Below are 14,375 nucleotides of genomic sequence, written 5' to 3' on the forward strand. Positions count from 1 at the left end.
TATACTTATGCTGACCAATGACCAAACTTAGTGCTCAAAGAAAAAAAAACAATTGTATGGTTATTTCTGCATAAATTCAACTTCTTAAAACATGTCAATTAAGAAGATAATTTTTTTAGGTAATAAGTCTTTAGATGACACCTTAATGTAAAAAATACTGCGTATGTGTGCAAGGTGTGTCTCTAGTTCTACATGCCAGCTGAAGGGTGGTGCATTCTATACTTAAAAGGTATAAAATGTTTTGAGGGGCAAATGTGCAGGTCTTCTAAATAACATGTTACACTTTTCTGAAGGTACAGCTAAGAAATAATTTCATTTGGTGCCATTCTCTCGGCAAAATTTTTGTGTAATTGAATGGCATTACAGTTGTGGAGGAGAATACTTCAGAGAAAATTACTAAAAAAGTGAACAAGTAACAGAAATACAGAAGAAGCAATGGCATTTAAAAAAGAAATTTCTCCATCTATTGACATTCAGCATAAAAATGACAAGTCAAAGAGCAGAGTGGTCACTTCTGATGACTTTCAGGCATTGATAAAGCAAGAGGAAGGAAGAGAAGCTGTTTGGTGGTGATAGTGCAAACCCCACAGGTTCTAGCACTCCTCTGGTGAAGGTGTTATATCTCATCTGATTTAGGTCACTTAATCAGTTTAAGGCCACGTGGAATTGCCATTAGTAAGGGACAGCACTCGAGTGCTCTTCTTGCTGGCATCCTGTTAGTTCAAAAAAGTGTACTAGTGAAATAATGACTGGAGCATCAAAGTGAGAATTGGTATCTGTATCTCTGTAGTCTTGGCTACAGCATGCATCTATTTATACTTTAAAAGTTTGTTTTAAATTTGTCTTAATAAGGCTTATTGTACTGAAGCTATTGAGACAGAAGAACTTATTTTAAAGAAACAATTTCTCTTTCCAGTACTTTTAATTTTTTTTTCTTGAGTTGTCTTGAGATTGAAAGGTAGGAAATTTTTTAATTTAAAAGAGAGAGAAAAAAAAAAGGTGTTTTGTCATGTGAGCAAATTAACTGCAGGTCGTTGTTAGGCTTTGCTGAAACATGAGATGATGAGCATAGTATCTTTCAAATGCTCAATTATCATGTCAGTGTAAGCTGTCCTCTTGCAGAGTTGATTAGTATATGTATTTTTGAAAAATAGTAATAAAAATGGAAGTTTCAGTCAGTACAGATGCAGAGTGAAAGCCATGTGTGCATGTACACACACACACCCTAAATACTTTGAGTGACTCCAAACAGTGGAGAGACCCTGTGGCTGTACATTTCGGAGCATTGGTTTTCTCTCTGCATTTGTTAACTTTAATTTTAGTTTATTTTCCTCTTTTAAGATCTGTGACTATTAATATTTTTAGGTATTATTATATATACAGTTGCCTAAATGAAGTGGTTTGCCCTTGTTGCTGTCTTTTTATATCATGGAAGAGACTTAAAGATGTCAGGGAGCCAGTATGGCAGCTGAAGTTCACATATACACTTAAAACCAGACTAAGAATATATTTCGCTTACTCTAGTTACAGCATATGAGCTTTTTGAAATTAGATGTTGTTTTCAGCAGCATGAGTGTTTGTGCTTCCATTTTCTAGACCCCACAGGAATCTTCATTAACTGAGATCCTTTTAGGAGCTGGGCATTAATGTCTGTCAGTTCTTGTAAAGTAGCCCAAGAGAGGCAGCGAAGAGGCTTTTCTTTAAAAATTGCGCCTGTGGGGTGGAACAACGAAGCGGTGGTGAAGCGGGATGAGCGCCTGAACTGCCCAAATGCCATGCTCTGTTTGAGTTCTGAAGTAGCTTGTTCTCAACCTGAATGCTTTAAATCTGCTATTTGATAGGAGAAAAAAAAAAAAAAAGTAGATCTGAGATTGTGTAACAGAGTTCTTGCAACTAAATGTTACAAGTGTATATATAGGAGGAGCAAGAGGAGCAATTTGTACTGTTTTGTTCCCCTTCCAGTCCTGTTCCCCCCTCCCCCCCCACCAGAACTGAATTTGTTTAATCTGGAGCGTACAGTGAACTCAAATTGAATATGAACAACTGTAGTTTCACTTGAGTGTGACCTGAAAGAGACTAAAATAGGTTGGACTCCCTGTCTATCGCTGTGGCGTAAGGAATCTGGGAAGCATTTCCTATGTTCTCTGCACACACAGGCTCGTGGTGGAGCAGTTGGTCTCAGCAGCATGGTGGCTACTGAATTCCTCTACGAGTGCTGCTAATTTTATTTGGATATTTCAGTCTGAGAAGGGTGAATCACTGAGTTATTGTTAGATGAGATCTAATCTGGTGCCATACCTCCCATACCAAAAAAAGTTGCCAAAATTTTGCATAGTATGTGCTATGTGTCACTTATTTCCATTGGATTTCTAACTGGTTTGCAAACTCCTGCTGAGTAAGAGATGGTAGTAGGGAAGATGTGCAAAATGAAAACACTGTGAGGCTTTATCAAGCAGCTGCTTAAAACAAAGTATCTTGTTGGCTTTTGAATTATTGCAGTCCTGGTACCTTTTTTTTTTCCTTCAGAAATTACTCTGAATTATCCTTTACCATTCCTTTCTGCAGCTTGGGCTCTTTAAAGGGATCTGGATTCACTGGAAAGTCCAAAAAAAAAAAAAAAAAGAAAGAAAGAACAGAAAAGGAATTTTTTTGGTAATCTACTGTTCCCTAGCCCCTTACATGGCCACATACTGCAGGGGAACCCTGTGTGAATTTCAGTCTGGAGCTGCTTCTTACAGCTGATGTAGATTTTCATAGCTAGCTCGTAATGGAAATAGTGACTGCTCCAAGTAGCAGGGCCCTGTGGGCACTAGGAGAACAGGTGATGGGAGAGAAGTAGTCTTTGGCTATTTTGGTGGCTGAAGAAAATGAGGGGTGGGGAGAAGAAAGATAAAAGCTGAGTGCTGTGTCCCATTAAGGATATTAAGTAAACTAAGCATTTTTGCATGCTTAGAAGTCCTTTTGCTTTTAAAGGTGTTTATTTTCAATCTTTCGTGCACCTCATGAGCGTTTTCACTTTTATCCACGTCCCAGTTAGTTGCAAGTTAGTTGTGTGGTGAGAGAATAAATGACAAGTGACCATAGCTTGAAAAAGTTTGGCCAAAAAAATCAGCTCCATAGTACAGTTGTTTAAGGAATAGAGACTCCTGCTCAGAGGAGGAGGGAAAGAGAAAATGCAGCATTTAGAAAAAGCTTCATATACTCCCACCCCAAAAAGAGAGGGAGAAACCAAAGATAAAACCAACCCAATCATAAAAGTCACAACCCACAAAGATAGGCCCACTTTTCTAAACGACAATAAAACTTCCCATTAGATTTAAAGCAGTGTTTAATTCTTTATTAAAAAAAAATCTTAACAACCTTTTCTATTAATAACACCTGAAAAAATGAAAGTTTTATTTATTATTTTTAAAATTAGAAATTCAACATTAATATGGTAATGGCAGAATTTTCCTTTAAGATGAATTTATGGGCCACTCAAGGGAATTCACAAATAATGAATATAAATTTTTAGTCTAATTAGTGGCGTGTAGAATTGTCGGGCTAAATCCTAAAGCAAATGATAACAGGTGAGAGAGAGCCTGCTGTTGGGGTGATCCACGTAAACACAAGAACTACGGCTGGCCTCATGCCGCTCGATTTGCCTGTTTCGCACGATGTGACTCAGATGTGCCCGTATGAATCTTCTGGCTGTACTTGTTGAGCTCTCAGCCCGTTCACAAAGGTGCGGACCCTTGCGGGGTGTTGGGGCCGGTCCTGCCGGGAGAGCGCAGCCCGGGGGCTTTGGGGCAGAGCTGCGCGGCCGGGCCGGTGCAGTGCGCGGCTTTCCGACCGCTCGCCCCACGGAGAGCCAGCGCGCAAACACCACGCTCTGCAGGCAGTGGTAGGAAATCTGATCATCAGCATACATAGAGGGGTCTCTGAGGTAATCCCAGAGTCGTATTTTCACTCTGAATGCCGAGGTAATGCACCTCTCCAAAGCGGCTGCTTTTCTGGGTTGTATGTGCAAGATGAAAGGGGGAAAGTGTAGTTAGGAGCCAACTATTATGTCTTGCGTGAGCTTTGAGAAAAAAATTTCTTTGTCTAAATTTTATGGAAAATCCTTATTCTGAATGGTAGTACAGACTGCTTTTAAATCTGGGTCTGGGACTAAATGAGTCAACACAAAGAGAAGTATTGCTGCAGTTTGCCTGTGGCTTAGCCAAGTTTTGTCTGCTTGAATTGCTGAATTGGGTCTGAAATTAGAGCAATAACATTTCCTCTTCGAGTATTGTGCTGACCAGATCAGTGTGCAGAAATAAAAAGTGGTGATGTTTCTTAACCAGTCGGTATTTGAAAACCTTCTCCTTTCTTTTGTTAGGTAAGTTCAAGATGAACTGGCTGTTTCACAAGCCAATGGCTTGCTTTGTAAAAATGTAGTAACTGTGTCATCAGCCTGCCTTGTGATAGAGAGTAGAAATTAAATACCTTTTATTATAACTGATATAAACATCTGTTTGTCCGTTAACTGAACCTGAGTTTATTTTTGAAAGAAGTTCAGAATACCTTCATTTTAGGTAGGAAGTGTGACCCTTTGGTTTTGTATTTATCTGAATGACTTTTTAGGAAAAAGTACATTGAGACATGTGCATGAGTACATGCATCCACAATTTTATAGAAAGGGATGGCTTAGAATGTCCATTTAACAAGTTGTATTTTGAATGGACTTACTGGTGTTTGTGAGGTAGTTTTAGGAATCAAATCTGAACAACTTAGAGTGAAAAGATTTCTTAAGTCCATGAAATCTCAGTGTGAAGAGGGGGGCAGGCAGACACTACAGAACCTCTTGTGGGGTAAGCCACTCCAGTGGCTTGGTCTGTATCGTTACCTGCATTTACCATGAAGAAAGTAATGACAATTCCCCCTCCCTCACTCCTTAACTAGAAAACTACTGCTTTTCCCCCCATCCACACCAATCTGAATTGAGAGTTAAGGATTATTTATTTTGTCCTGTAAACTTGGCTTCTTTTTTTCTTCCCACTAGAAGAGCATTAAAAACACTGATTCACTCTGTTGTGCCCAAGCATCAGCTACTTTAAGCAAACCGAAGGGGAGAAATTAATGAACTCTGTGTGGGGGTAGCTTTTGTGTGGGATTTTCCTTGCCTGTTTTTATTTTGCTGGCTGCAGAGTAAACAATAAGACACCTCTTTCTCTTCCTCTATAAATTCAGTTGATAACCAGTTTTCCATTTGGCCGTAAGAGTTGCTAACTTTGTTTCTACGGCTGTTCCTGTCAAGGACTTTCGTACAGAACTCATTTCTTGCCGTATGGTGTTACCCACACTCCATAGAAGGGTTTTTTGCTGTGTGGTGTTTTGATTCTTTTTTTTAACATTTCATCTCCAGCTGTCTATGTTCAGTTTGGGTTATCAGTGAAGTAACCCTGAGAACTGACAATTCTTGCCTTGGTGCTGCTCTTTGGAGCTCGGGGAGAAGAAGGGTTGTTTTGGTGGGTGGGTTTGCGGTGGTGTCACGTGTAGCTGTCAGAGCCAGGGCACCACAAGCTGGGAGACGGTGCTGGGGGCACCAGCACTTGGTGCTGGTGGGTATGGGCATACTCTGCACCTTGGTGTGACGTGCCAAGGCTTTTTCCAGGTAACCAGCATTGGCAGTACAGCCCCAGAACAGAGGAAATGGACGAGCATTTGCTCTTTGCGTGTTCTTAAGAGTGGAAAAGGTAGACCATTTGCTTTCTATCCCATAGGTATTGAGTTCAAACAGTTGAATGGACTAACATTGTAGATGTTCACTTGATCTCCTTTCAAACACGTTTAAGTCTTTTTCCATAGGCTCTTGTTTAAAAGGAGTACGTTTGTACTCTGTGGGTTTTAGGCATTAATGTTGTGTGTAGTTCATATGGCTGCTGAAATAAGAGACTATTAAGTGGTGTTATTGTTGAGAAACGGGAATTAAGGAGTAGGAGGCACCATGTTTCGGGGGGAGGGAGGATGGTGAGAAGGGTCTGGTAAGAGTGCGGGTGCAATTGTGTGGAAGTGCACTCACTTTGATACTTGCATTTTTTTTTCCCCCTCTGAAACAGTAAAATTTTGACACATCTGTGAGGAAAAAAATTGGGACTGAGCAAAAGCATGATACTTTATTGTTCTTTGCTTTATAATTGTCTATCTTCTCTTATTTAAAATTATTTTCCCCTAAGGGGAGGTGCAATCTGATGTGATTTGCATTTACTAACTGTCATATAAAGCATAGAGTGAGATTGTATTAGTGAAAGTGTACAGTGAGAGTTAATACAGGGATGCAAAAATAGACAATTTTGACACCCTCTTAACTGAAGGGGAACTTGATATATTGAAGGAAAAAATCCTGGTGTATATATTGAGGGCAGAGAGAGAATGAAAGAGTATACATAAAAGAAATTAAGAAGGAAAGCCACAATTTCAGCATTTTCTTTCTCCCACTACCTTTTTCTTAAGACAGGTTTAGTATTGTTTCATGTGTGTGGAGAGTTCTTGTGGTTTGGGAGCACTGGGTGCCCCTGTGCCTGTTTGTTCTGTGTATTGATTTAAGAGAGTTTACCCCTTCAGGGATCGCTAAAATGGCTTTTAGTAAATTATCCATCTTTGTGGTACTTTGCCCTTTCTGTCTCTGCACACACGTGTAGCACAAATATGCTGTTTGCCTAGTGAAGGAGCACAGTGGTGGCTGCTTGTTTTACTTGCTTTCAGTGTGGCAGAGATATTTATGTCCCCCAAATACAAGGATCTGGTTCTCAACATCCCCAGAATAAATATGTTGGCATATGGTCGTCAGCAGTGGCTTAAAGTAACGGAATCCTGTTACGTGGATAGTACCTGAGAAGAAGAACCAAAATGTGTGCAGTTTCTTTTAAGAAAAGTAAATTATTGCCAAACAATTTCTTCTGGACTAACCTTGTACAGAAACCAGAGAAGTCTCTTTTCTTCTTACCCAAAACACTTTTTATTGTGTGTCTTTGAAAAAGAGAAATGAGTGAGGATACCTAGTCACATGCTGTGACCATGAGTAGCTTTCCAAAACCTTAGTATGATACAGAGCACAAACCCAATTTGCCCAGAGTTGTTTTTTTTTTTTTTTCAGTTGACATCTATTTGCAATGCCTGTTTAGAATGGGAAAAATGAACTAAGAAATCTGCTTAAACTGGAAAAAGTGTATACAAAAAGCTTACGTGAGTCACATTGATGAGAAATGCTGGCAGGGTTTACTAAGGATTTAAGACTAGGTGGGCTAAATATGAAATGAGACTACTGTAATAAAATACCATCATGGGACTAGAAAGGACTATTTCTTGTTTTACCCGCTTGGTGTGAGAACAAGTAGTCATAAAGTAACGAAACTTGAGATTATTCAATGCAGAACATTACAAAACTATAGGATAAAAATGCTATAGGATCTTTGCATATTTCTACTTTGCTGAAGGAAGCAGGGTCATGAGGAAGATGGCAAGTATCCTGAAAGAGCTAACTGCCTGAGATGGGAGTGTATTTCCAGGAAGATACTCTACGCTTTTCTCTTTCCTTTCCCCACCTATTGTGTGGAGTTTTGACCCGGTGCAAAGGAGCGCTTGCTGAAGTCAGAACGCAGCCTCGTGGAAGCTGCTGCTCTGTTGAGTCTGTTCAGTCAGGACCCAGCTTTGTCCCTTGCCCTTTGCTACATTTTGCATTTGGTTTGGGATTTTTCTTGAGGAGTTTTAGAGCTGGTTTTCTGCGGGCTGGCATGCAGGCGGTAGGGAGAGCGCCTGTGAAATCGCCCGTACAGCGAGGAGGAGCTGCGCGGGGCTGCCCGAGCGCGGGAGGAAACGGGAGGAGCCGTCTCCGAGCAGGAGCCGCATCCGCAGGCTCTGGCAGCACGTGGGAGATGGTCGCTCTGCTCGCTGCTTGTTCTGCTCCTGTGGACACGGAGGCAACTGGGTCATTTCTAGCTATCCTTCCTGTGTGTAGAGGGGGAAAGAGGTACAAGCTTGGTGTGCTTTTAGGCATTCTTATGTTAGGACTTATTAGACAGGGGTTAATAGAAAATGAAATTGGAAAATCTCATATGTGTCCATGATCTCTTATGCTGATTCTGTGTGATTCCTCTCTTGGCCACGCAAAGCTTTATTAACTTATATTTTTTCCTTATGGATAATTGGTATACAGAAAAAAAAAATAATTAAATTTTCACATGCAGCAGTATGCACCAGATTTCAGACTTGTGCACTAGGTGACAAGTTAAAATTACTTGCAGCCAAGAAACTGATGAAGGTACAAATAGTTCCAAATTAAATGGTGCGTTTATAGCTATTCTTGTACTTTTGAAGTGACCTTTCAGTTTTGTACAATAGGTGTCTCACTATTGCCATAAATTGAGTGCACAACAGGACCGTACCTGTTTTGTACTTAGCTTGCCTTTTTTCTTTTGCTGTGTATGAATGTGGCAGGGGAATTAGTAAATTTAAGGTGGCATCTCTTCCTTGCTCATCTCCTTTTCAGAACATTCAAGTTATTTCTGTGCTACAAATGATGGCTGGCTAAAGTTTTAAATTGTATGAAACTTTTTCAGTCCCTTGAAGTCACAGAGGAAGAGGAAAAAAAAAAACCAACAAAAACCAACTCCAAACCTTGTGCTAGTCCTCAGCACTAGAGGATTAAAAGCAGAGATTGCTTTTTTCTTTTTTTTTTTGGTCCATCTTTTGGGTGTTGAGCAGTAGAGAAGATGTGTAGGTTTTTCTTCTAAAGTGAAATGTAATGTGGTAGTTTTGTGAAACTTGTATAAGTGTTTCAGGAAAGGAGTTCCCTCTCACCCCCCCCCCCTTCTCCTCAGTGGATATACCTTGTTCTGTGCGAGCATTGGTGGCCAAACTTGGGCGTGGGGCTGGGGTGAGACCTGCTGATGGTATAGTGGCAAGGCTGTTGGGCTCGGATCCTTCTGTGAATGGCACTCCTTGCTATGAAACTCATGAAATTTAATTTGAATCTACAAGTGTGAGAGAGTAATGGCACAACACAATTTGAAGCACATTGAATAGTGTATTGGCCGCCAATTTTGTGGTTTGGGGTTTTGCTGTATGAAAATTTCCCAGTATTTTTAGTAATGAATGAACATCCCCTTTTATGTTCTACTTCAGGACCCAGCTTCCAAGTTTCAGGTTGCAGTTTGAGATTATTTTGATACCTTAGAGCAATATATTGCTACTTTAGGGTGACTGTTTTGTAGCAGTATCACTAGCTGAGACCACGGTCTAAGGAAAATTTTGCAGCCTTCAAGGAAATTTTCTGCCCTCCCTATTGCAGTGAGGCAGCTCCTGACTTTCCCTGCTTTATTGAAAATGAAACCTTAACTGGGTTGTGTGTGGTTTGGGGTTTCGTTCTCTCTTCCTTGCCTATTTATATGATCAAATGCTGAAATCTGCTCCTACTTGCTTGAGAGGGAGTGAAAGCAACTGAGAAATGCTACAAAACTAAGACCTGTTTCTATTTTCTGGCCAAATCACGTTTGTTGCTTGATCTCATGGTCGCCGTAGTGTTGGGGGTGTCACCTCCACATGAGGAGCAGCTTGGGCAAGGCGGCTTTGTTCTGTAACCTGTGCCTGTGCCTTGAACAAAGCCTCTTGGGAAGAGCATTTCAAGATGTAAAACACTCACTGCAGGCCTGGGTAGGTGGTGGTGTTAGGGAAAGGAGCGTATTTTAAAAGGATTTGGGGGCGAAAAGGAAAGCTTTTGATTTTATTGCTAGACAGGAACATCTCTAATACTTGTTTTGCTTCAAGACTTCACTGGCTTGTATAAATTTAACTGTTATAAAAAGTCCTTAAAAAGTTAAGATTTTTTTTTTTTTTCTGAGGCCAGTATTGAGCAATTAAAAAGGGAGGTAGAACAAAGTGTTTGAACACAAGACACTTACTTTAGCTGCTTTGGTGTACCAAAATGCAGTTGAGACCTTCTAAGTCTCTCTTGTCCTCTCTCCCTTCCCCAGAGCTCCCCAGGATGATCAGGCTGACCCTACTAGCCCAACATACCTGAGCCTAGCCGAAACTGTGTTAATCTACACATTCTTGTAAATCCCAAGGGGTTTGTGGCATCTCTGGCATTTATTTGTTCTCTCACTTTGGGGGAAGGGAGGAGACAAAGGACTTGGCTGTGAAGGCAGCCAGCACACTGCCAGGCTTTGCAGTAGCACTTCAAAGTGAATGTTTTGTTTACTAGATAAGTGAAAACCGATGTAAATTTGGGGTGAAAATACAATAAATTTACTGATTCTAACCCTCTCCTCCCCATAAGGAATGAGGAATGTTAGTCATCTAAATATTAGAAAATAGTCCATCATTAGATTAATTAAAAGCTTAATATTGAAACAAGTGTATTTATTCAAATTTATATTCCTTACCTTGAAGAAATGTAACGTCCTGATGTATAATCTTGGTGAATTTAAAAAAAACAAAATAACAACAAAAAAACTATTAAAATGTGTGAAGGAGAACCTAGTACAAATACCTGGGATTATCACACCCATTTATAATACAGAATTAAATACTGAAGGCCTTAAAGCTAAAATAGAAATACTCTTCAAGAAAAGTGGAGGCTTCATGAAATGTAACAGCTGTCAAATGTGTAACAAGTATTTTTGTAACAGTTCTTTGGACTTGAAATGGTTTTGACCTGACATTCCCCCCTCAGCGATCTGTTGGTTTTTTTGAATTCTGTATTTGGTTTTACCCCTTTTAGTATGACAGATGCTTAAATGTATGACACTGCTATGTATAGTCTATCTTGCAATAATGTTTTCTCTGGATTTTTTTTAAAAACTATTTTCTTTAATTTATCTGCAGGAGTCGGAAGCTTCAGATCAGGAATATCCCGCCTCACTTGCAGTGGGAGGTAGGAAGTTACTTTAAAAAATTATATCTTTGCTTAAAAACTATGTTTCTGTTTCTCTCTTTATCCACAGGACTTTTCCCCTTCCCCCACCTTTCACTTGCTTTGCACACACCACCCATTCTCTTCTGGGGAAAAATCCTTTGGAAGAGGGAACAATAGAGCCTTCTAAGCAATTCAGATAACTGCCTTCATTTCTGTTTTCCAAGTTAACCATAAAAAATGTTGAAATGGATTCCTTGGTGAATGCTGACTTCCTGATGCAGTCACTCTTTGAAAGCTCATCCCTTTTGGACCTTGCTGGGGTTTGGTGTATGAGTTCAGCAAACTTAAAAGTTCTTATTTAAATACTTAGAAACCTTTACAAAATCAGAAATTCAGTTCTGGTCCTTTTTTTTTTTTTGGTGTGGGTATGGGGTTTTTTTGGGACTCTTGCTCTTTGTTTTCCCTTCTCCTCTGTACTGGTGGCATTATGGCAAATTGTTCATTCACAGTACTCTGGTTACTGGCTCTCCCCAGTATAATACATACTTGTTGTTTACACTCCACAAATAATCTCTGATTTTTGCAGTAGAAGGCCAACTGTGAGAACAGATAGAACTGTTTTCTTTACTGTTTTTCTGCCATGTATATGTTTAAAATGTTTTTTCATTAGTGGTAAGTCATCCTCTTGCCTGAGGGAATTTAGAGGGTGGTGGGTTTGGGGATAAAGCTCCAGTGGCATTGTTCTCCAGCAGGTTTGGTCTGTCGCCTTCATCTGACTTTCCATCTGCAGCTACTTCTTTGTTTGCACTCCCTGATTGCCTCCCAGCTTTGAAGGAAAATGGAGGCATTGGGCTGTTGAATCAAGGCTGTTAAGCAGCGGGTCTCTGTAAGGTATCACACCACCTCTCATTGCTCCAGCCTGCCTTTCTGCTGCCTGCTGCCCATGTGAGCTTTTCCTCTGCACTTCCCAAGCCTTGCGTACCCCTCAGCTTAACAGTATCCGCTTGATAGCTCTTATCTCAATTTCATAACTGCTTTTTTATGTCAAACTTCTGGGAAGCATAGTAATAGAAATGTTTGAGGCTGACTAATTTGAAGATTATCTTATTTTTTGGTACAAAATTCCTCTGAGGATTTTGTGTAGGAATAGTAAGTATCAGAGCAGAGAAATACAACTCAGAGTTGTGAATAAACAGATGTTTAACAGAAGTGTTGTTGAGCAGAGTACTTTGAAATGCTTTTACCTGCTCATGACTCTTTACGGACGTAGCTAATACTGCTTGTATGTTACAGGTATCTACCCAGTTTCTCATCTGTTTTCTGACTTTTAAATGGTCCTTCTTCTCCATTGTTGCGATTTCTGTGGTAACATCTGGTCTCAGACAGATGTTTTCTCTTCCCATCTTTTTAAAACCACTTTGTCTTACTAAAGTTCCCAAAGAAGAGTTAAAATTGTCCCTATTAAAGTAATGTCATCCTTGCCTACATGTCCTCAAGTTACTTTTACAGACTTGACCCTCTAAGCACAGAAATTATAGACCCTAAAATTCCTACAATACTTTTTTTGCATTCTCTTGCAACATCAGGGTTGCCTACCAAGTACCGTTTGTCCACTAATTTCCTAAAATTTTTGTTTGTAAGTGCTGGTGGTCTGGCACCTCTGCACTTAAGCAGGTAAGCTTTGTATGTCCCTAGAACAGTGCTGATAAAGTACAGCAATGGGTGATTAAATTCATCAGGGAATTATCTTATGTCAGTTTACCTTGGGTTCTGTTATCTTTTTTTGTCTTTAAAATCCTTGAAAAAATTCCTTTGAACTCTGTAAGAAGGTTTTTGTTGATTTCCCCCTTAAAACAAGTCTTTCTTAGTGAGGAGAGTAGAAATGTATACATTCAGAGAGGTACTTATATTGAAGCAAAGTTCTTGCAGAATATTTTCTGAGGGGATGGTATGTAAGTGTGCACATGTAGCAGCTGGAGTGATTCTCCTTAGATGTGTCTTATAGTCCCTCTGTGCCAATTTGCTTGCCTCATCACCCCTTTGTTAATTACTTGAATCAGGACTGACTTCTAATAGTTGTGAAATCCTTAAAACCAGACCAAAACAACTGATGAAAGAGGTCTCTAGGTTAGTTAGTCTACCGGCCCTCATGTATGCTCCATATTGAAATACAAAACACACTTTGTACTCTGCAACACCTTTCCTTTTACTGTGACAGAGGATATGTGAAAATAACAGCAGATCAATGTTTTCCAAACTGTTTTTCCCCAGTATAGCCACTATTAGGAAGGTTAGAGTGCCATTCTTTGCAAAAGCTGTAGAGACTGTCTTGTTTTAATTTTTTTCTTTTATAAGAACAAACTCTTTATAAAGCCTGTGGTAGTGCCCCTAGAAGTCAGTGTGCTTACCTCTAGTTTAGTGCTTCACAGCTGTCTGTGTTGCCAGGCTGTCACACAGTGGTACCTGCATGCCTTTGGCCATGTGGAGCCGGGACCCATCGAGAATCCCTGAGCACAGAGATGGCCCTTGGCCTACAGCAAAACACCCATAGGGCCCTCTTATAAAGAAGACATCCGTAATGTTCTCAAATACAGCTCATCTGCAGCAGAGTTTGGTAGTAGCTTCTGCTTCTGAGCACCACAGACGAGTTTTGTCTCCTGGTTTCCAAAACCAGAAAAAATTCCAGGCAATAGTGAAGGTTAATTTGGACTGCGAATGTTTTGAGATCCATCACCTGAGGAAGGTGCCCCACTGTTGATACAGGTCCTTTGTTCTCCATGTGGGTAGAAGTTGGCTTTTGAGATTTGTGGAATGATAGGTTAAATCCATTTCTGGTGCAAAACCTAGAAATTGTTCCACTGGTGTGCCCTCTTACCTTTCTGAGATATATGCTTGTCTATTTAGTAAAATCTAGTGCCTTTCCTAGAAGAGAAGAAAGAAAACATTGAGCTTTAGTGATAAGGAAATTTTGATTTCCCCTTGGGTGTAACTGGGTATCCTGAAAACTCGTGGGAAGACACTTGGCCCACAGTTATTCCATATAGATTGGGAACCAGTGGGTACAAATGGCCACAGAGTAACGGGCATTTATTAGCAAGACTTTTCAGGAACCAAGTACAGAAATTTGGATTAACTATTTGCTTTTCTGGTTGCCCCTTTTGACAAAAATATTCCAGCTAGTGTTCTCCTTCCTGTAGGTTGACAGTATTGATTAAAATACTGACTCTTAAAACCAGCCATAGCAATAGGGCTTTGTAGTTGTTTCCTCTGTGATATGTAAGACCTCACTATGCACTTATCAGGCCATCATGGTATAAGCAGAAAAGGTAAGATAACCCTTTTAGGCCATATTCAGAGTTAAGTGGTGGAGAAAAAGGCAGATAATGAACTGCTATAATGTGCTGAGTTACCGCTTTGAAACAAAACCCTAAGGTTGCTATCCTGAAGAGCTCACTTGAAAAGTGCAGCTGTAAAAGATAAAATTCTAATTTATTCCAAG

At 40.1% G+C, this 14,375-nt stretch overlaps 1 protein-coding gene across 4 annotated transcripts in view; it reads left to right on the forward strand.

The window, feature by feature from the left end:
• IGF2BP3 (insulin like growth factor 2 mRNA binding protein 3) overlaps positions 1 to 14,375 on the forward strand; it is a 110,402-nt gene that overhangs the window by 14,381 nt on the left and 81,646 nt on the right. For all 4 annotated transcript variants that reach the window (XM_040076349.1, XM_040076341.1, XM_058421997.1 and 1 more), the window contains one exon: positions 10,846 to 10,894. In XM_040076349.1, coding sequence (XP_039932283.1) covers positions 10,846 to 10,894 — 49 coding nt within the window. The remainder of the gene's footprint in view (positions 1 to 10,845; positions 10,895 to 14,375) is intronic.

The sequence above is a fragment of the Hirundo rustica genome, chromosome 1 (genome assembly GCF_015227805.2).
Source record: "Hirundo rustica isolate bHirRus1 chromosome 1, bHirRus1.pri.v3, whole genome shotgun sequence".
NCBI lineage: Eukaryota > Metazoa > Chordata > Aves > Passeriformes > Hirundinidae > Hirundo > Hirundo rustica.